The sequence below is a fragment of the Microtus oregoni genome, unplaced genomic scaffold, assembly GCF_018167655.1.
Source record: "Microtus oregoni isolate MIOR12 unplaced genomic scaffold, Mior012 000046F_ref0000063, whole genome shotgun sequence".
Lineage (NCBI taxonomy): Eukaryota > Metazoa > Chordata > Mammalia > Rodentia > Cricetidae > Microtus > Microtus oregoni.
Genome location: NW_024543220.1, coordinates 15,895,275 through 15,917,983, shown reverse-complemented (window position 1 = coordinate 15,917,983; position 22,709 = coordinate 15,895,275). Strand labels below are relative to the sequence as shown.

The 22,709-nt window shown below is 44.2% G+C and overlaps 1 protein-coding gene across 2 annotated transcripts in view; it reads right to left on the bottom strand.

Annotated features, from left to right (window-relative positions):
* Nucleotides 1–22,709, bottom strand: part of Dnah8 (dynein axonemal heavy chain 8) — a 240,644-nt gene that overhangs the window by 70,681 nt on the left and 147,254 nt on the right. For both annotated transcript variants that reach the window (XM_041634704.1, XM_041634705.1), the window contains 9 exons: nucleotides 22,154–22,321; nucleotides 20,196–20,411; nucleotides 17,595–17,732; nucleotides 16,234–16,361; nucleotides 15,106–15,277; nucleotides 13,269–13,424; nucleotides 10,490–10,645; nucleotides 6,700–6,882; nucleotides 1,585–1,690 (listed from right to left, as the gene is read on the bottom strand). In XM_041634704.1, the coding sequence (XP_041490638.1) occupies nucleotides 1,585–1,690; nucleotides 6,700–6,882; nucleotides 10,490–10,645; nucleotides 13,269–13,424; nucleotides 15,106–15,277; nucleotides 16,234–16,361; nucleotides 17,595–17,732; nucleotides 20,196–20,411; nucleotides 22,154–22,321 (1,423 nt within the window). The remainder of the gene's footprint in view (nucleotides 1–1,584; nucleotides 1,691–6,699; nucleotides 6,883–10,489; nucleotides 10,646–13,268; nucleotides 13,425–15,105; nucleotides 15,278–16,233; nucleotides 16,362–17,594; nucleotides 17,733–20,195; nucleotides 20,412–22,153; nucleotides 22,322–22,709) is intronic.

Here is a 22,709-nt window from a genome sequence, read left to right as displayed (position 1 = left end):
AACATCCCCATTGTCACATCTGGCTTTTTAAAATGGATTCTAGTGAACCTAACTCGGTCCATCCTCTTGCTTGGCCAGGCAAGCACATTTTTGGCTGAGCCATCTCCCCTGCCCAACAGGTTCAAATGTTTGAAGACAAGGACCCTGTCTCCAGGGGTATCAGCGTCACCTGTGGGATATACTATCACCCCATTATCGCCTTGGCAATTCTTGCCACGGTGTCTCCAGGCCATAAGTTCTTTATCTCGGGGTACGAGCTGATGCAAGCACTGTACCCAGGCTGAGGAACTGGCAGACGAGTGGGACATTCTCTCCCCATTTCTTGAATGAAAGAGCACTTGATAGGGACAACCTAGGCCACTCTACGCCTCTAACAAGAATTAACTGGGCTATTGTGGAAGTGTCTCACCAAGAAAACCAAGACCTGCTTTTCACCGAGCTCACTGTGTGTACGCATGTATGGAGGTGTGTATGTATAACGCATGTTTGGGCCATGCTATCCCACACCAGAATCATAGCTCCTTTTTTAAGATTTTATTTTGAGACCAGCTCTCGTTACTATAGCCCAAGCTGGTCTCACATCCCCAATCCCTGTGCCCCAGCCTCCCAAGCAGCTGGGGTTACAGGTGTGTGCCACCACACCTGGCCTTGAGGGCATCCTAAGGCCTTCATCATTCTTGGATACTTAGGTTTAGTTTTCTTCTGGCCCAGGGATTAAAGTGACAATGGAATGGACTTCTAAGTCAACTACTAACACATGGTGGAATTTAACGGGGCTGCTGGGTTTGCCTAAAGAATACTGTTGGGCTTGTTGATTCTCTTTTCTTTGAATAAAATTTTGGGGTTGTTTTTTTGTTTGTTTGTTTCCTTGTTGGAAAGTGAAGGTCTTGCTGTATAGCTCTGACTGGCCTGGTGCTTACTATGTAGCCCTGGCAGCCCACAGCAATCCTCCTGCCTCAGGTACTCCTCCGAAGGGCTGGGGTTACAGGTCTGCACAGAAAACCTTTTTTCTTCAGTGTATGACAGAGAGGGCACCGCCGCAAACTGGGGTGTGGAATAATGATTCTGGCTACCCAGAGGAGACAGTACCCTTGACTTCTAAGTGGGAGTCATCTGAGATGAGCCAGGCCCTCGGTTAGACACGTTTTCCTGATTACAAGTGGCATGTGCTGTACGTGACCCATCATAGTAGCTTCATTTCGATGCTAAATGAAAGAGCTGATTGATTGATACAAATAAAATAAAAATAAAAAAGACGGAACACACGCGCGTCCTCTGGGCAAGCAAATGAGGCCATCATGAGCTCCTAGGTTCTGTTTAGGAGCCCTTGTTTGGCTCAGGAGAGGGTGATTATATCAACAAGGTGGTACTAGTCTCAGCCGCTGACTCCACTTGCTAATTCAGACATCAGATTCCCCGTGGTGTTTCTTTACTGCCTACACGGAAGCCACCCCGCCTGCTTGTGCATTGGGAAGTGAGCTATTTCCTCCCATCTGTGGTCACCGTGGCACTGAAGGGGGCCCGCAAGTAAATGAGCTCCTTCCTCGGGAGCCAGGGCTTGACGGCCTCTTAAGGACGTGGTACCTTTCGTGGCGCTCAGCTTATACAGCAGGTTGTCCTCAAGCTCCTTCATCTTCCGCTTGTTAAAAGTCACGTCCTCGAGAAGCTTCACCCTCTCCGACTCCAGCTCCTGTGGTCAAGACACAGACAATGGAACCTGGGCATCCTCATCACTGGTGCTTACAGAAAACCAGGCTCGCTGGTGTTTTACCAGCAACACTAAAGGGTTCGACAAAATTGTGTCTTGAATGATAGGAGAAAGGATTATTATTAGTCAGACCAATTTATATTTTTGTTTCTCTGGATAATTGAGAAAACGATGCCCACTGGTGCTAACATTCCATAGTTCTGGGGCTGAGAGATGGCCCAGTCAATAACACACCTTATGTACATCTATGAAAACCAGAGTTCAGATCCCCAGAGACTCTTTACTCCTAAACACTCGGCTATGTTTAACAGTGACAGGCATTCTTGTAGAGTCTAAATCAAAGTGCCCTTAATCATAGTCATCTTTTTACTTATTTTTTTCACAGACATGAAGGGGCATGCATGTGTGCATATATATGTTTTCACACGTGTTGGGGCTCCTACATGTATGTGGGTGTGCATGCAAGGGTGATATTCAGAATCATCCTGAATTGCTCTTCTACCTTAAACATGGAAGCAAAGTTTCTCATTAAACCCAGAGAGCACATATATGACTCTGTGTGTGTGTGTTGTTGCTGTTGTTGTTGTTATTTTGTTCTTGAGACAGGATCTCCTGTAGCCTAGGATGGCCTTAAACTCACCAAGGAGCTGAGGGTGACCTTGAACTTTTTACTCTCCTGTTCCCACCTCCCTAGTGCTGGATTCCAGGCTTGTGTTTGCACACGCACTGATTGTGCATTGGAACTGAGGGTTTTGTGCATGCCGAGCAAGTCCTCTGCCGACTAAGCCACATCCTAGCCCTCTGTGACACTCAGGCAGCAGTGTTTCCTCATCTATATGCAGAGTCACATTTTGCATTTAGGATTATATTTCAAGGTAAATCAAAGCGCTCACTTGAGAACATTCCTTGCAAAGCCGCTTCAGAAACCCCACTAACTTCACAAGTCTTCTGAAAGCAAATGGATGATCAAAAGCTACAGCCCGGCACTGAGTCAAACGCCTTTCATGACTTCAATCAGTCTGCCTACACGTTATTTTCATCCAGAATTTGGCATCTAACAGGCAGGAGCTGTAAATTCTTGAGAGCACCCACTTTGAGGCGTGGCAGAGTGGAGGACTTTCGTTCCCATCGCTTATTGTCTACCTGGGAGAAGGTGGAACCCCTGCAGAGCATCCCAGTGCCACCCACAGTAGTCGCTGCAGAGATGGACCTAATCGCTGTCCTCGAACCCTGACTAGTGTCCCTGCCATCCCTCTGGCAGGCTGTGGGGTGCGCTAGGATGGTGACGAGTGTGGCCATGCTTGCAGGAGACTAGCTAAGGAACTGCTTCCACTGAAATAACCATCCCTGGGGATGGAGAGGTGGCTGAGATGGTGAAGTGCTTACTACACAGGCATGTGGGCTTAGGAGGAGGTCCTGACTACCAGCACCTGTGTAAAAAGCTGAACCTGGTGAAGCATGCCTGGAACTGCAATGCTGGAGAATTGGAGACAGGGCAATCCCAAGGGCTTGCTGGCCAGTCATCTGGCCTAACTGGTGAGTTCCAGATTCAGTGACAGAATCTGTCTCAAAAAATAAGGTGGAGAATAATCAAGAAAGATACCTGACATTGGCCTCTGACCTTCATTTGCACATATGTGTTCATATATATGAACATACACATATTCACAAGTACATATATGTACACATATATGAACACGCGCCTTCACACATGCATGTATATGTGTATGTGTATGAACACCCATCTTCTCATGCACATGCATGTGCATATATGAATACAGACCTTCACATATACATAGGTATACATATATGAACACACACTTTCACATGCACATGTGTATATATATATATATATGAGCATGAACTTTCACAGGCACATGTGTGCACATATATGAACACACACCTTCACATGCACATACGTGTGCACGTATATGAACAGACCTTCACATATGCATATGTGTGCACATATATGAACGCAAACACACACACCTTCACAAGCACATGTGTGTGTACATATATGAATGCACACGCATGTGTAGGAAAACCCAAACAATGAAATCACACTCAATTCCTTTTTAATACAATAAGGAAAGGCAGGTATCATGGGGACCTGAGGGACTTCCAGGAGGCCTTGGGAAATGTTGTCACAGATGGGGACAGACCCTCATCCTCTGTGACTCCAGGGCTGTCAGGAGGAGACACTCTGCTTATAAAGCTTGTCTTCAGTGCTCTCCAGCAAGGCTGGCCCAAGCATGCCAGTGGGTGTTTTAAAGAGGAATCAGCATTAAGAAGAGGGATGTGGGCACTGGAGAGAACTTCAGGTAATACAGCCTCATGGGGGAGCTGCACCAATAAGAAACCATTCAAACTAGACCAGCAGCACCTGTCGACCACTGGAGACTGGTGTGGACCCGAGAGGTGATGGAGGTAGCCATCTGGAAGGCTAGGGTTTTGATGGTCTGCCCCTAGTGGGGAACCACTTCTAGTAAACAAGTAGGATGCTGTTGCTATTTTGCTCCTGAAGGAGAGATGGTGTCACATCTCTTTACCTTCTGAAGCATCTCTCCTCATCCCACGGCCCTCCACCCATACACCTACCTTCCCTTCCCTCTCTTCACCCATTACTCTCTTCCTCCCCCATGCCTCTTTGCTCTTATTATCGCTCACCTTGCCTTTTCCTTGAATACTAAAATGAATTATATCAAAGTAAGTGTAAACTATCTTGTGCTTTATGCAAATATAGTTAATATATGCAAATATATTTTATGCATAAAAGTGAGCTTTCCGAACATCTTAAAAGATATCTATCTCTTAAAATATTACAGGCCTAAGGTGCTCCTTGCTCCACCAATACCCTTAGTTATACCTAATTGATTCCCCACTCCAATGCAAATTTCATTTGAAATATTGTTCCTTATATCATTACATTATTGCACTGCAATATCAGAAATCCCAGCAGTGGGTAATGGCCATCCAGGGGAATTTTCTTTTCTCTGGGATCATTGTTTTTATTAAATTTTTCAGGTGTCTCAAGACAATACACAGCACTATGGATTGAAATGTGCAGAATCAATACACACAAAGATATAAGAACAGGAGCAGGAAGTGTGTGTGTGTGTGTGTGTGTGTGTGTTTATTGTCTGGAGATGGAGGATAACTGAGTCATATAATTTTCTAACAGAAATTACCACTGAGAAAGAAATATTTCCTTATGCTAACAAGAGGAAATACGACTGGCTTATATTTTCCATATATTTGCTATAACAACATCCTAATCTATTTTATTATTTATGTTTGTTTGTTTGTTTGTTTGTTTATGGGGGCATGCAAAAACCTAAGAGTTGATTCCCTCCTTCCACCATGTGGGTACCAGGGATGGATCTCGGGTCTTCAGGCTTGGTAGCAAGCACCCTTAAGTGAGCGGAGACTGTTTGTTCGTTTCCTGGCCACCCAGACCCGAATAATCACACAGAAACTATATTAGTTACAATACTGTTTGGCCAATAGCTTAGGCATATTTTTAGCTAACTCTTACATCTTAAATTAACCCATAATTCTTGTCTGTGTTAGCCATGTGACTTGGTACCTTTTGTTAGTGAGGCATTCTCATTTTGCTTCCTCTGCATCCGGGTGATGACTGCAGACTGAGCCTTTCCTCTTTCCAGAATTCTCCCATTCTGGTCACCTCGTCTATTCTTCCTGCCTGGCTACTGGCCAGTAAGTGTTTTATTAAACCAATACAAGTGACAAATCTTTATAGGGTACATATATTGGCCATCCAGGGGAATTTTCTTTTCTCTGGGATCATTGCTTTTATTAAATTTTTTCAGGTGTCTCAAGACAATACACAGCACTATGGATTGAAATGTGCAGAATCAATACACACAAAGATATAAGAACAGGAGCAGGAAGTGTGTGTGCGTGTGTGTGTGTGTGCGTGCGTGTGTGTGTGTGTGTGTGTGTGTGTGTGTCTGTGTTGTCTGGGGATTGAGGATAACTGAGTCATATATTTTTTTTGTTTCAAAACAAGAACTCTGAATCTAATGTTCTTTGTTTAGCTTTTATCCTGACCATTATCCATAACAACTTGTAACCAATACTCTAAACAAAGAGTATCAGCCATCAAACCATTCAAAGACAAGACAATAACATATAGTATCCAGATTCTCTGTGTATTTTCCATCTTTAGGTGGCTTTATTTTAAAATCTACTTAACTTTTATTTTTAATTTTTGGGTTCTTTTTTTTTTGAGACAGGGTTTCTCTGTTTATCTTTGGCTCTCCTGGAACTCATTCTGTAGACCAGGCTGTCCTTGAACACATAGAGATCCTCCAACCTCTGCCTCCCAAGTGCTGGGATTAAAGGTGTATGCCACCACACCTAACTACTCTTTTACTTTCTTTCTTTTTTAAAGAACTTTATACTTTTTCTTTTCTCTCTCAAGCCTACATATATTTTTAAACACATTGTAAACCGTTTAGAGGTTTTTTTTTCATCTGAATCTATCTTTACTGTATCTCTCTCTTTTTCTGACCACAAGAGTCTTTAATTTGCTAAGGAATTAATGTAGCTAGGATTAAAGCCATGGCTTTGAGAGCTGGTGGCCAGTAGCCAGGCAGGAAGTATAGGTGGGGCAACAAGAATAGGTAAATTCTGGGAAGAAGAAAGGTTCAGTCTGCAGTCATCACCCGGATGCAGAGGAAGCAAAATGAGAATTCCTCACTGATGAAAGGCACCAAGTCACATGGCTAACACAGACAAGAATTATGGGTTAATTTAAGATGTAAGAGTTAGCTAAAAATATGCCTAAGCTATTGGCCAAACAGTATTGTAACTAATATAGTTTCTGTGTTATTATTCGGGTTTGGGCGACCACGAAATGAACCAACAGTCTCTGCTTATACCTTTACCTCCTGAGCCATCTCACGGACCCTCCTGATCAATTTTAAACACTTATTGTGAGTTAGAGCTTTTATGTTGGGAGTACTTACCTGTTTCTCTGTTAGAATGACCCTCCTGAGTAACTGGTTCTCGAGTCCCTTCATGGTGACAGTGAAGTCAATGACCGACGTCTTGGCATTGATCTCGGGGGTAAAGGCAGGATTTGGCAACTTTGTGGTGATGTAAAGCTTAAACGTGTCCATGATGTCACATTCCTTGTCACCGACTTTCACCTACACAAGTTCAAATGTGAAATTAAAAACAGCTTCAAGTTGCCTAAACAAGACCTACGCAATGATACCAGTGGATAGACCCATATGAATGGGAGAAACCCCATACAGCCCCTCCTCTAGAAGAAAGGCTACAGGCAATCAATGGCTTCTGAGAGGCGGAGAGGCGAGGTCCCAACAGGTCATGCAATCTCAAGTGGTCAGCCCTAAGAATATATACAAATGAGCAACATTAAATTGTCTCAGTAGGGTGTGTGTGTGTGTGTGTGACAAGAAGAACTGTAGAAGAGGTCATGGATTTGGGAGTATGTAGGAAGATACAGAAGGTGCTGGAACAATGGGAGGGAGGGGTGGAAAATGATGTAAATACGTATGAAATTCTAAAACAAAATTTTAATATAAATTTTTAAAAGGATACAAATATTGTATAACCTGAAAGAAAGAAAACACTTTAAAAGATGCAGGGGCATGGGGCAGGGGCACTGAGAGTTTGAGATAGGAATGGGTTCCCCAGGGGGTCAAGGCTGTTGACGTGTGGATCAATTGGGAAGGAGAATTGGGAAATTTTAATCACAGATCTTAAATAACAAAGCCTGTCCAACTTAGAGTAATTCAGATTTGTCCTTCTGCCTGGAGATGTTCTTAGCTGCTGTCCACAGCAAATCGAATGAGAAGCTGATCTCAAACCAACAAGGAATAAAGGAAAACCTGGACACGTCCAAGACCTGACTTTAAATTCCAGCATTTATCAACCCGCATCAATTTTATTATTTTCCCCTAGACAGTGAAATTATATCGGAGTGCAGAACTGTTTTTAGGAACTATCACTTCTTTTTTGCATTCCACAGCCGTATCTCTAACATATTTGACAACAGAGTAGATATAATTTTCAAAATAAATATTAGAAACATAATATTAGCCTTAAACACTACTATTCGTAGTATATTAAAAAACAAAACTTTTACTTTTTTGTGTAACAGCCCTAGTTGTCCTAGAACTAGCTCTTGTAGACCAGGCTGGCCTTGAACTCACAAAGATTCACTTATCTCTGTGCCACTACTGCTCAACTTATTTTGTGTGTGTGTGTGTGTGTGTGTGTGTGTGTGTGTGTGTGTGTATGTATGTGCGTGTGTGACATTTTTTACTTTTTAAAAACCAGGTAGAAACCCTATCATTTTTAAATGACTTAAATTTCTAATGAGTCCTGATTGGACGTGCAATGCGAACCTTGCTACAACCTCTGACACATCCTCAAACTGAGGACGAGAATCCAAGGTCCTGTAAGCAACCTCAGTAGTGGCGGCTCTGTAACCTTTCTTACAAAACAAGCCAGGCTCAGAAGGACAAACACTATACATGACTTTACCCTTACACATGGAATCTAAAAGGGTGGAGCTCCTAGAAGCTGAGAATCCAACACAGGATATTTGGTGCAGGGAAGGGGAAGGTAAGGGGTGGCCTGGGTGTTGGAGGAGGGCTGGCCAAAGAGCACAAACTTCCATTCCTAGTCTGACATATTCCAGACATCTATTGCACAGATGGGCACCAAATGGGCTAGTCATGCATTTGACTGTATATTACACAACATACACAAATAACAAGACACCACATGGTACCCTTTGAAGATGGATGGATGGAGATATATATATATATATATATATATATATATATATATATACTCTCTTTGTCAACTAAATGGGTTTTTTAAATTTTGTGTGTGTGTGTGTGCATGAGTGTTTTGCCTGCATGTTGTGCCTGGTCGCCACAGAGGTCAGAAGAGGGCTTTAGATCACCTGGAACTGGAATTACAGGCATCCGTGAGCTGCCCTGTGGATGCTGGGAATTGAACCCATCCTGGAAGTGCAGCACGGGCTCTGAAGAGCTGAGCCTCCTTCCGGCTCCCATCAACCGAACACTTCTAAGAATGATTCCAAATTGTGGGCGAACCCACAACAGCCGAAGCAATTGCCAAGATTGTATTCCTGGCTCCCTTTTCTTGCAAAGAAAATTTGCACTTTGTAACCTCATGGGAAGACAAGAGGAATTCTTGAGGATGTTGACTCAGTTTTATTCATTAAGTTAAATTCACTCTTCCAGGCTTCAGTAGATCACCAATGCTCCATATGCATTTGTTGAAAGTGTGGTGCTGGGGAGATGGTTCAGGAGTTAATAGCTTGTCACGAAAGCATGGTGACTGAAGTCTGGATTCCCAGATCACATGAAAACTGCTGGGGGAACCTGGCAACCCACCTGTAATTGTGATTCTAGTCTCTAAAAGCAAAGACAGGAGACCCCAGAGCAAGCTAGCTAGGGAGGCTAGTCATGTCGGTGAACTCTGAGACCTGCCTCAGTGGCTAAGGCAGAAGGCTGCTGGAGAATGATTCATTCTACACACAAACACATATGCATACACGCACACACATGTAAATGGGAGGGAGGGATTCACGCTGTAAAGAGAACCAGGTAAATCTGTGTTTAAGAAGAAAACCCGAGTTCCTCACATCTTCCCTAGTAGTCAGGGAATTTAACAAACTGGAAGTGAAATGATCGAATCTAAATGCTGTCATTTATCAAGAAATAAAACCAATGAACCTTCAAAGTAGAGAATGAGACCAATTAAAAAAAGAGACACTTATATTGAAAACAATTTGTGTTGGCATCAGCAGTCGGGAACAGAATTCCGTAGCTTCTAGCAAAGTCATTGAGTTTAGACTGAAAGTTAGTAAAGACAGAAACAAACAAATCAATGTCTACAGGCTTTATTAAAATGCTATTTTCTTCAGTGAGGAGATCCAGGTTTTCTTGGATTTGCATATGTATTTGACTTGCAAAACCACATTTCTAATATACAGCTAATATAATATATATGTCATTTCCGTGTAACGCTATTATATTGTTATTAAGATAAGAAACCTGTTTCCTTAATGTGTTACTTCATTTCTACCAAATGAATACTCTTGCAAGGATACTGCCCTTCTGGGGCTTGTTTTATAATATGTTATAAAAACAATGAAAACAATCAGAATTGCATGGCGCCCACCAATAAGCACATTTCATTTGTATGTATCCATTAAAGGGTAAAATTTCAAGAACTCTTTCAGTAATTTTGTCAAGTACACGACATTACACCCTATAAATATGTGTGATTATTTTTAAATTAAGAATTACATCAACTCAAAGCAGAGTGAAGTTGGAGCTGGAGAGATGGCTCAATGGTTAAGAACAATATTGCTCTTACAGAAGACCCAAGTTCAGTTCACAGCATTCACACACTAGCCGCTCATCGTCACCTTTACTGTCTATTCCAGGGGATCTGGCGCCCTCTTCTGGCCTCTGCGGGCACCTGCACTCACATGCACACACCCCACAAACAGACACATAATTAAAATAAAGTATGTTTTAAAGAGAAAAGCAATAGCTACCACTTTGGAAGGGAAAAGGCAAGAAATAAGCTGTTGGCGTCTAGAAGCAATCACCTAGAGGAAACAGCCCATCTGAACACGCTGGTTTCCAGTGCACAAAACATCACCACCCCAAAGAGACAGCTCGACCACTGAGCTGAGGCCAAGAGGAAGCCACCAGTGTTCTTTATCCTTTACGAAACACTCACCTTGAAAGCAGTGCCCGATTTAATGAAGTTCTTTTCGAGTACATTATCCAGAGCAGGGTCCAACTCCTCTCGAATGTCCTCAATGAGAAGGGGGCGACCCAAGGAGAGGCTGTCCTCCAGGTGTGTGCGGAAATATTTATGGTTCAGAGACGTCACCTGAAGATAAAGAGCCCCTAAGTCTAAAACATCCCCGACAGCGCTCCGGGTGCTAAGTGGAAAGGAAGCCATCTGTTGGATGGCTGGCTGGGAATTGAAAGGGCAAGGAATTAAATAAAAGTAACAAGCAAGAGTTCATTCCCAGAACCCGGAGAGTACTGACTGTTGAAACAGTGTCTCCAGTCCAGAAGAGAAGGGACACGCTCAGATGGAATGCCAGAGCTCATCTTACTAAATGCCACGGACTCATCTTATTCAAACTTAAGCAACTAGAGAATCACTCACACACGGCAAGGTGCCATGAGTATTCTGATATGTATTTATCGCCTCTGGGCTCTCTGAAATGCATGGGTGACAAGTAAGTAAACATAAGAATGTCAGGCGGCTGGAGAGAGGTTGTGGGGGTTAGGGGGGCTTGCTGCTCTTCAGGAGGACCCGAGTGCAGGGCCCAGCATACGCACTGAACAGCTCCCAGCCACTTCCAGCTCTGGCTCCAGGGATCTGAGGTCCTTTTTGGCCCTTACCGGTACTTCACTCACACGCATAGATCCATGTGCAGAAACACAGGCGCGCACATCGCAAAGCTAAAATAAGTCTTCAACGATGATGTCAGAAGTGATACACTGAGAAGCAAGGATCTACCCCAGAACTCAGAAGAACATCTGTCTACCTTTCAGCATTAACTATCATCTTTGTTGTAGGCTTCTCATAAAAACTCTTTATAGGGTTGGAGGGGATCCCCCCTCTTCTTAGTTTACTGGCAGCTTGATCATGAGTGGGTGCTGGATGGTAACGAGTACTCTCCCCACATTTATCAAGATGGTCACATGATATCCCCAGTAGTGATGGCCCACTTTAATGAATTCATTTAGATTCAATAAATACTGGAATTGCTACACTATGTAAGAGCTCTGCTGGAAATATAAACATGGAGAAAACCATAAACATGACTAGCAGGAAGTTTATGGTTCAGCAGAAGGAAATGTGCAAAAAGCAATAATTCAAGTAGTCAGACTCGGAGTCCAGAACAGAACCACAGATAAACACAGACAGGTCTCAGGGTGGGCTATGTGAATCAGGGCATGCAGAGAAGTCAGACTCGGGGTTCAGAACAGAACCACAGATAAACACAGACAGGTCTCAGGGTGGGCTATGTGAATCAGGGCATGCAGAGAAGTCAGACTCGGGGTTCAGAACAGAACCACAGATAAACACAGACAGGTCATGGGATGGGCTATGTGAAGCTGGGGACGCAGAGAAGTCCTGATGGAGCAAGCATTAGATAGAGGTTTTGAAGGGATACTGATAAAGACTTTGGTCTAAGGTCATCACTGTGAAAAGATACTATGATTAGCAAAAGAAATATAAGCAAAATTATAACAAGTCAGGACCCCTATCTCACAAAAAAGGAGAGGCCAGGGAGATGGCTCGGGCTACTGCCAAGCCTGATGACCCGAGTTCTATCCTGGCATCCACATGGTGGAGGAGAGAACTGACTCTTGCCTGTTGTCTTCTGGCCTCCCTGTGTACACTGCACACACACACACACACACACACACACACACACAGAGAGAGAGAGAGAGAGAGAGAGAGAGAGAGAGAGAGAGAGAAATAATACGTTTTAAAAATGCACAGGGCATGAGGAATTCTGGGACCAGGATCTAGGAAACACTCAATAGCCCATATTGCTAGCTGACCAGTGGCAACACGATCCCCAAAGAAGTCAGAAATGCCATAACCCTGGCCTTACCTAACCCAGTTTTAAAATTAACCCCAGAATAGGCTCTACAGGCAATCCTGGACCTGGGCGCACTGTATAGTGCCAAGTACCTGGGTGAGGCTGGCAGCTGAGGGGGCACTCCTTCTGCTGCTATCCTATTAGTCCAAACTCAAAGTCCAAAACAAAAGCCACATTCTCCACTGGCCAAAGTAACCGTGCCAGGGAAGTGAAGAGGAATCGGGAGATTGGGATCAAGAAGGGAAAGAGGCTAGGGAGGTGGAGGCAGGAGGATCAAAAGTTCCAAGTCATCCTTGTTCACACAGTAAGATCTAGGCCAGCGTGGGACCCAAGAATCCTAAAAATAAATGAACAAATAAAAAGAATGCAAAAGAAATGGCGTCATCAGAGTTGTTGCCCCAGATGCAGCTACACGCGAGGACAAATGAGCAAATGCTGGCCAGAAGAAACGTGACATTACAGTTTACATCTGGAATGTTCTCAAAGGGCCATGGGTTAAAGACTTGGTTTTTGGCTTGGAGCCACTGGGAGATGCAGCATAGAGAGGAATGAGTTAACACCTCTAGGCCAGGCCTTTAGAGCAACCAGAGCACCACAGCTCCTTTCTCTCTCTTCTCTTCTGCATTCCGGCCACGGTGAGCCCTATTGCCACAGACTGCCGCCATGACAGCGGCCTCACCCTGAAGCCATTGAACCGACTGACAATGGACCAAACTCTCCCAAACTGTAAGTCCCAACAAACCCTTTCTCTTTATAAACTGGCTCATCTCAAGCATTCGCCACAGTCATAACTGCAAGCCAACTAGCACGGACGACAACGTCATGAGCGTCTGCTGGGACTCCGAGAAAACATTATCATTTATACACACGCTGAATGGGACGCACCTGCAAGTCGTTTTCTTTTTCCTTTGATTTAATCCACGTCTTCCCCTGAGTCTGGGGATCGATGAGGAGAGGGTATCTGGTGGCCTTTGTCACGATGATGCCGTTCTGAATCGACAAGTCATCGCCGGGTAATCCCTGCAGGCCCCACTCACCAATCTGAAGGGGAAATGAGCACGTGCCCGTTCAGAGACCCGGAACGTGTTCGTTAGTAGGTGAGCGCTTAGAATGGAAAATGGAAGCAACTCTGCAACTGGAGTCTGGGGCGGGGGTGGGGGAGCAAACCAACCTGCAAACGTGAGCCGAGTGATGTCAAGTTTAGAAAGCAAATGTAAATATTCATCTTCCATATTTTTATTTTGTATATGCGTTATGTGTAGGGAGTAGTTTTGTACACGTGAGTGCGCTGCTTGCAGAGGCCCGAAGAGGGAGCTTATTCCCCCTGGATCTGGAGTTAGAAAGGCTGTGAGCCTCCCGACACGGCTGCTGAGAACCAGACTTGGGTCCCCACTCTTGATCTGTTTGTCCTCTTAGGCTGTATATAGTTTTTATGCTTACAGAGATTGGGAAAGGAGGCCAGTATCAGAGAAGAAGATAGCCCCCAGCCCCCAGAGCGTCCTGGCCTTTGGTTCTGCCTACAAGGCTTACGGAAGGTAACTGCGCAGCTGGAGAGATAAGCTGGTAGGAGTTCAGCAATGGTAAGTAGGACTGTGTCCTTCCCCAAATTTAAATGGGATAGCATCACAGTCAATGAAATCTCCGGAGATCCAGTCAGCCAAGCAGTGTCTACCTTTGCTAAATTACCCCTAAGTCCTCCGAAGACCCAGATTCATGAGGACTACCTGGATCCACTTGCCTTCCAGGGCCTGGTGTTTCCTGTACACAGTCTAACATTGTTTGAGCTAAAGGCTACTTTTCAGCCTTTAACTACAGAACATGGGGAACTCAGAGCACTGTCTCCCCCAAGGAAGCAGCAACTGGTGCCTGTTTGCAAAGCTCAAACACAAGTCGATCTGAATACAAATTGCCTGGAAAATATTTATGACCACAGGAGCCTGGCAAGTTGTGTTGAAAATTGACATTGGCATCAAAATCCCAGAAAGTCAGGCCTGCCATTCGTCATCAGTACCAGAGCATGCTGGGAGTTAGCCATTCGTGACGGCTAATCTTGAGTGTCAGTGGGAGTGGGCTGGTAAACACTTCTGGGCCGCCTGGGAAGGCCTCTGAGAGGTTCATCTGAGGAGGGAAGTCCCACTTGGAATTCGAATGGCATCACCCATCTAATGGTCGGGGACCCCCACTAAATGGAAAGGAGAAAGTGAGCTTTGTACTAGATCCCCACCCCCGCTTCCTGACTGAGGATGCAAAGGGACCAGGAGCCTCACAACCCCATGTCCATGCTTCTCCGCACATAATGGACTGTGACCTCAGACTCTAGGTCAAATGAAGCCTCCCTTCCTTGTTTGGTTCTGTAACAGCAATAAGGCACTAATATACTATAATATCTAATATATATATATATATTAGACATATCCCTAATATACATATCATACATATATATAATATACTAGGATACCTAATATATATAATACCTAGTATATATCATATTTACATACAATAATACACTATAATACGTAGGCAGCAACTGCCTTTGACTCAAATCTTTGAAAGAGAACATAAAAGAATTAACATTTCAAATAATGGAAAACCATTTAAGCCATCTTAGTTAAGGAAGCAGCTTCCAATTGCAGGAAAATAAGGCAGACCTTTGCCTTTTTGCTGATGGCAGGAACTGAAACAGGGCTGGAATTCCAATGTGGTGGGGAAAGGTCAAACTTACAGTTGGAGGGTCCACCAGCATGGCGATGAGATTCAGGTTTTCAGTGAAAGGGATCTTCCGCGCTTTCAACTCTAACTCCCACTGGTCTTTAAGCAAATAGTTCCTGAATATCTGGTTGAAAGGGCCGAGGTAGGAGAGAAAGCCTGTGCACAGCAGAACATCACCTACGAGTCTGTCAAGAGAGCAATGCAGCCGCTGAGGCCCCGTCCTCAGGGTCAGTCCCTGGGGGAGCTATGGTGCAGACTTGCTTTGCCACAGGGTGTGAGGCACAGACTTTCCTTGCCCCTGACGGGGGTGGTGGGGGGGGGGGAACTGTGCAAAAAAAACCAGCCCTAAACACAAAGGGGTAGGAGGGGTCACTTTGGGGTGGCTCAGGGGATGTAAACAAACTCTTTTCCTGCAGTGAGGATTGTGCTTTCTTCTTATTGCACAGCCTATTCACAGCCTGTCTTAGCAAACACTTAGTGTGCCTTTGTGCATATGTGTGCACATCTGTGTGTGCAGGAACCTATGCACTCTTGTGTGTGTGCGCGCGCGCACATGCATGCATGCGTGTGTGCATGCACACACACACTAACACAAGTATGTGAGCAAGCTTGCACGCTTGTGTATATACTCTAGAGGTCGATGTCAGATGTCAATCCATAGGTGTCATTGTCCGCCCTCCACACATGCTGTTTTTTGGGACAGGTTTCTTTTCTCTTTGGCTTGGAGCTCACTGGGTGACCAACAAGTCCCAGGGATCCACTTGTCTCTTCACCCTCCTAGTTCTGGGATTACAGAAGTGCACCACACCACACTGGCTTTCAGCATCTTTGCACGGTAAGCCCTTCACTGACTGACTCTTCTCTCCTGCCCAATGCACACGTTCAAAATCACTGAGGGTAAGCCTAGGGAACCACACAAGTGTCGGGCGGTCTTGGCAAACCCAAACATTGCTAGATGTGCCTCCAGCTAGAAACTCACGCTGCAGAGCCACATGGGGGACCCTTTGCTTTCTACTTCAGAGATGTGTTTGCAGCCACGGGGGGATGCAGACAAGTGTGGGTGGTGTAGGCTTCATGTGTGACAGAGAGGTGGGATGGGAGTGATGACTTAGAAGGGAACCCACAAGACTAAAACTCCTACCTATTAATCTGCGCTCTGAACTCTTTGCTTTGCTGAGTCCAGCGGACTTTTTCTCCACTCAGCCCATCGATGAGCGCGGAGGCCGCCTGCATCTTCTTCCTACACATGTCCGCATCGTTGAGCAGATCCTGCACGTGGAAATGAGAAACGGCTCAGACAACCTTTCAAAGCACTTGAGCATGGGCGTGTTGTGTTCACACATAAAACCACACGGAGGAATTTTTCAGTTTGCAAAATAAATGCAGTTAGAAAATAATAGAGCGACAAATTACCATATTAATTATAGTCTGATCCTTCATTCATAAGACAACAGTTTGGTTATCTTTTTTTTAACCTTGTAGGATTTCAAGGATATATGTAAAAAGGGCAGGGGACGTAGCTCAGTTGGTAGGATGTTTGTCTAGCATGCATGAAGCCTTGGGTTTGATTCCCGGCATCACACGAAGCTAGGCATGACGTTGCATGCCTGTAATCCCAGCACCCCACGGGTGGGGCTTCAGAAGGATCAGAGGTTTAAGACCATCTTTGGCTGAGCAGAGAAAAGATGGGCTGAGTGAAACTCTGTCTCCAAAGTGAACAATTAGTTACATAAACAATAAATGAGGCTAAAATTCAAGGACATTTTATAAGAAAGACTCTAAAATTGTGTAAAGTAGTATTTCTATTCAATATTTTCCAGAAAACAATAAAGGTAAAAATGCCGATATTCCTTTAATTAGTTTTTCAGTCGCTATGCAAAATAATGGGTTTCATTATGGCATTTCCATACATGCATATGATTATACTTCGCTCATATTCATTTCCCTGTTGTTGTCCCTCCCCGTTTGATGGTTCTGTTCCTCCCTGAACCCCAAGTTTCCCTTCTGTTTTTATGTAATTTGCAAATAGATGATAGATAGATAGATAGATAGATAGATAGATGAGAGACAGAGACAGATACTGATAGATGGGAATAGAGGGATGGATGGATGGATGGATGGACGGACGGACAGATAGATATAGATAGATAGATAGATAGATAGATAGATAGATAGATAGATAGATAGATAGAAGCATAGATACATAAGATACACAGATGATAGATGGATAAGATAGATATGAATAGACAGAGACAGATGGAAGTAAGACTGGGTGGCAAGACTAGATCCCACATATATAAGAAACACATTATTTGAGAAACAAATATACTGAAGATAAGCATGTGCCCTGACTTCAACGTTATCCCACATATCCACGCACTGAAACATCACATGGTACCCATCAAGGATGTCCATGTTTTAGGTATAAGCCTAAAAACTACACTAATTTCAATCCAAAGCGACTTCCAGTGGAGCATCAGGACAGCGCTTCCACCAGCTCACCATTTTCTCATTCATGGCCGCGTCGAACTTGGCCTGCACTTTATCCAGCTCAGCCTGCTTCTCATCCAGCAGCGCCTGGGCCTTCCCCAACTCTGCATTGGCCACGGCCAGGCGGCCTTCCTGCTTGGCCAGGTTTGCCTAGGAAGAAGGGGCAGAGGTTCGCCAGAGGCACACAAGCTCTATGAAACATTCATGATTTTAGTTCGTAAATTATCACATAAACCACAGAATTTTTGCAGTGGATGCTACTTCTGAGGTCATCTATTTCAGGGCTACAACTGGGGAGGCAGGATGTCTTGGGGATATTTTATTAATTTTCCCCTTTTAATTATTAATGTTCACTATGAAAAACACTGAAAATGCAGCAATGCAAATGTAGAATTAAAAACTCTGATTTTTTCCTTAGATATAAGCACTGCGTTAAGAATGCACTAGGTGTCAGTTTTATTCTTTTCACTTAATAGACTCAAATTATTGCCCCACATCCCTAAGATATTTTTAAATAAAAAAAAATCATTTTATGTGTTTGGGTGTTTTGCCTACACATATGGCCTAGAAGAGGGCGCTGGATCCCCTGGAACTGGAGCTGTGAGCCACCACATAGATGCTGGGAATCGAACCACGGCCCTCTGAAATAGCAGCCAGTGCTCTTAACAGCTGAGCCATCTCCCCTTATGCTTTTCAACTGGTGGTAAGACTTCGTGATGTTCACCTTAGTTTACTAATATTTCCCTACATTTCTGCACATTATTCTTCTCTCTGGTTTTTAATCCTTAAAAACGACACAAGGATAATCACCACTGGACAAGCTGGCAGTGTGGTTTGCTGCTTTCCTAAAGATTCTTTGGAAACAAAGTTGCTGTAACAGTAGTTATCTTGTTTCTTTTTCTAAATCCGACAGCATGGTAATTATCTGTTCCTTGCAACTTTAAAATAATTAATCACTAATACACGGCCAGAGCTCTCTGGGGTAGATTCTGATTAACGTCTCCTTTTTTTTCCTGTTTACTTGTTTGCTTGCTTATTTATTTAGGCAGGTTCTCATTATGTACACCAGGCTGGTCTCCAACTCCCAGAGACCCACCTGCCCCCGCCTCCCAAGAGCTGGGCTTAAAGGCCTGCACTACCATGCCCAGCCCAGGTAAAGCTGCCTCTGACCCCCTTGATCTGACAAGGACCAATAGCAGAAGCCAGTGTCCCACCAGGGTGTTTCTATTGGTTCCCACTCAAGATACAAATGGATTTTTATGCCTTTTCATGTTTTATTTAGTTCAATACTATCTTATTTCTTTGGTGACGTATTATTATAATTGGATCTTTGCATCATATTTTTTATTAATTAAAAAAAAACTTTGCTTTTATGAGCCTTTACTCTGAATTCTGAATTTCTACTAAGATTTCATTTGATATCTTCATTTGGGGTGTGTTTTCTGTTTTCCCATCATTTCCCTCTATTAAAACTTTATTTTCTATTTCATTCAAAATTTCGAGCTTAAAGAGGCAGTCACATATTAAAAGGCTTCTCAAGAAGAACGGTGATGCTCAGCTTGCTCAGCCATTTTCTAGCTGCAGAACAATCAATCACAATGTTTTCAGGTTAGTAGGGGTTGAGTGTGAGGTCTGGGGGTCTGTTGGGATGTGTTGTACATAGTTAAATCCCTAAGGGTGACTTTTGTCTCCTTAAACACAGAAGACGCCCTCACTGGGTGTAGAACAACATGTGCATGCGTGCGTGCATGTGTGTGTGGGTGTGTGTAAATACGTGTGGGCGAGGCCAGAGATCAGCTCGGGTATCATTCCTTGAGAGCCGTCCATGTTGTTTTTTGAAACAGGGTTTCTCACCCCTTACTCCGAACTCACACGCTGGGCTCTGCTGACTGGCCACAGAACCCCAGGGATTACAGCCGCTCTACCTGTTCTCGCGTGCTTTCTGGGGATAGAACATTGGTCTTTACTCTTGCAAAGCAAGCCTCATTGGTTGAACCACTCCTGGCTTTCTCTCCTTTCACAGGGAACTCAGGTCATTCATCTTAGACTGCACAAGTCTTCAGTGTTTGCGACCGGGGACATTTCTAGGTGCTCATCCGCACCTCTGCAAGCTTAGTGTGGAATGCCATGAGCAAACTCCGTCCCCAGTCTCTCAACCTGAGAGGCATGCCAAACTTGCCTTTGTGGCAGCTTGATTATTATCCTGACAAATTAATTTCTTGTTGAAGTGAACAAATTAGTTTCCGTTGTCTGCATTGCCATGAAGTATTCACCAGATATAAAAAAAGAAAAAGAAAGAAAGAAAAAAGAAAAGAGAGGAGAAACTTTAAAGGGCATAAAAAAAAAATAGACATGCTGGTCCACGACTTTAGTCCCAGTGGAATTAATCCAAGAGGGAGGCACAGGCAGGCAAGATATCTATGAACATCAGGTTAGCATGGTGTGCTGGGCTAGCCAGGGAACAAAAAAAATTACAAATTTAAAAATAAATAACAAAATTAAAAGATGGCTACAGAAATATTTGCCCATATTGGTTTAAGTTACAGTCTGTCTGCTCACAGGAATTCTTATGATTTTACCAAGAACTGATTTACAGGGGAGAGGGAAATTTACCTTCAGAGGCAACACCTCCCTGTTGATGCCGTAAAATATTACCATAGCAAGCGTCCAGGACAACAAGCCAGCCACATTCCCACAGACTTTTTTGGCGCTTTCAAACGTGTAATCATCCATGTTAAAATAGGGCTGCAGCAGCTCCACCGTCTCTTCGTTGATGGTGTCCTTGGGGAACTGCTGCAGGCTCCACAGGAATCCCGTAGCACTCATCAGCTGGAAGACAGTACGGCAATCTCTCAGGTCTGGAAAAGAAGAAATCCTGCCTTCCTGCATTGGTATGGAACAATCAGCTATGGTTGTTTGAATGAAAACGGTCCCTACAGGCTCACATACTTGAGTACTCTGTCCCTGGTGATGGAACTGTTTGAAAAGGATTAGGAGGTGTGGCCTTGTCAGAAGAGGTGTGCCACTGGGGGCAAGCTTTGAAGATTTAAAAGCCCACATCATTCTCAATCAGACCCTGCCTTGTGGTTGTATATCAAGAAGTGAGCTCTCAGCTACTGCTCCAGTGCCAAGCCTGCCTGCCACCATGCTCCCCACCATGATGATTTGAAACTGTAAGCTCCAAATAAACCCTTTCTTCTGTAAGCTGCCATGATCATGGTATCCTACCACAGAAATAGAAAACTAAGTCATCAACTGATTTTTTTTTTCAAAGAGGTAGGCATCAACTGCTCTAAACACACCAACCTTACTGGTAATTGCCACCCTAAACCTACAGACTGACAATTTTTTCTAACTTCATGGGAGAGAGAGAGAGATAAAAATCCACATTCCTGTGCAGCATCTAAATACCGCCAACCGTAAAGACCATCTTCTGGATATGCGGCTGGACCCACATCAAAGCTGGTTAATATGCCACTGGTTCTGGGCATATCTCATTTTTTTTAATGGTTTTGAGTGATGCGGGAATCCTCCCCCCCCCCCCCCCCGCATGCTGTGATTACCATTAACGAATAAAGAAACTGCTTTGGACCTATAGCAGGGCAGAACTTAGCTAGGCAGGGAAAACTAAACTGAATGCTGGGAAAAAGAAGGGCAGAGTCAAGGAGGAGTCATGGAGCCACTGCTGGAGACAGACGTGCTGAAGCTTTGCTGGTGGGCACGACTTTGTGGTGATGCACAGATTAATGGAGATGGGTTAGATTAAGATGTAAGAGTTAGCCAATAAGAAGCTAGAGCTAATAGGTGAAGCCGTGATTTAATTAATATAGTTTCTATGTGATTATTTTGGGAGTCTGGGTGTCCAAGAAACGAACAAGCGGCCCTCCTTACTACATTTGAGCTTCTAAATCTATGTACATTTTTGAGTGATACAGTGTTATAACTTGGATCTTGCATATCCCTCTTGGTAGAACAGAAAGCACACAGACTCAGGAAGTGGGGTCAGACTGAAGGCCCATCTCCAGTGGCCCACCTCCCCTAGCAAGGCTCCATTTCCCGAAGCCGACATGACGCTTTTCAAGACAAAGCTACCCGTTTGGCACGAAGCATTTGAGTGTATCAGTCTGTGGAGCACACTCCACATCCAAGAAACAAAAACAGGATATTATAATTACAGCCCCTCCCCGTCAAACCCTAAACAGGGATACTAGAACCCCGCCCTTCCTCTTCCTCCCTTTACTTCCTGCTCCAGCTAAGTAACTTCCCCTGCCACATGCTTCAAACACCAAGTGGCTCCTGCCTTGCCACAGGTCCAAAGTGCCAAGACCATTCAGTCATGGCCTGAAAAAAAAAAAAAAAAAAACAATGAGCCAAAATAAACCTGTCCATTTTATAAATTTATTCTCATGGGCACTAAATGATACTGACGGAAAAAATACTGAATAAGGTGAAGTCGAAGCTAAACTCTTGAATACGTGGCAGTTGGCAGCAACCTGCCAGCTTGCAGGGCTGATTCTCCACGTCCTGGGACATCTGCTGCACCCCATGAGACTTACCAAGGTTCTCCTTACCTTTAATGACTCTCCCCACGAGGGCTTGCAGCAAGGCTTCTCCGGGTCCATAGTAACAGGGTCGATCTTCTTCTGGAATAGCAACAGCACACAGTCCATGATCCTCATAATCAGATGAGGCGGTTTGGCGAGCTTCCTGACTGTGGCAATGTCATTTGGTTTGATGGTCTGTGGTTGGGAACAGGAATCAACATCATTTCTTTTTCCTGAGTGGTACTAACAAGCTTATATATGGAAACCTAATACTTCTAAGTGGTTAAAGCAGAAAACAATCAAAAGCACATTTCTTTATCTTCCGATTCCTAACATTATCTCCTCAAGAGATCAAACTCTAAGGTTTCTGCATAATGGCTCCTTCATGGTTGGGCTCCGATTTCTGTTCGCCTTTATTCCTGCTGTTGCCTCTTCAATTGACTGACTTAAGGGGTCACTATCACTCATAGCCCCCTACCCAGACCTCTGCTAACATAACTGGTATGCAACAGTTAGACAGCTTGCATCCTAGCCCCGGGGACACAAAGACAGGAGGCTCCCAGGGGCTTGCTGGCCAGCTAAT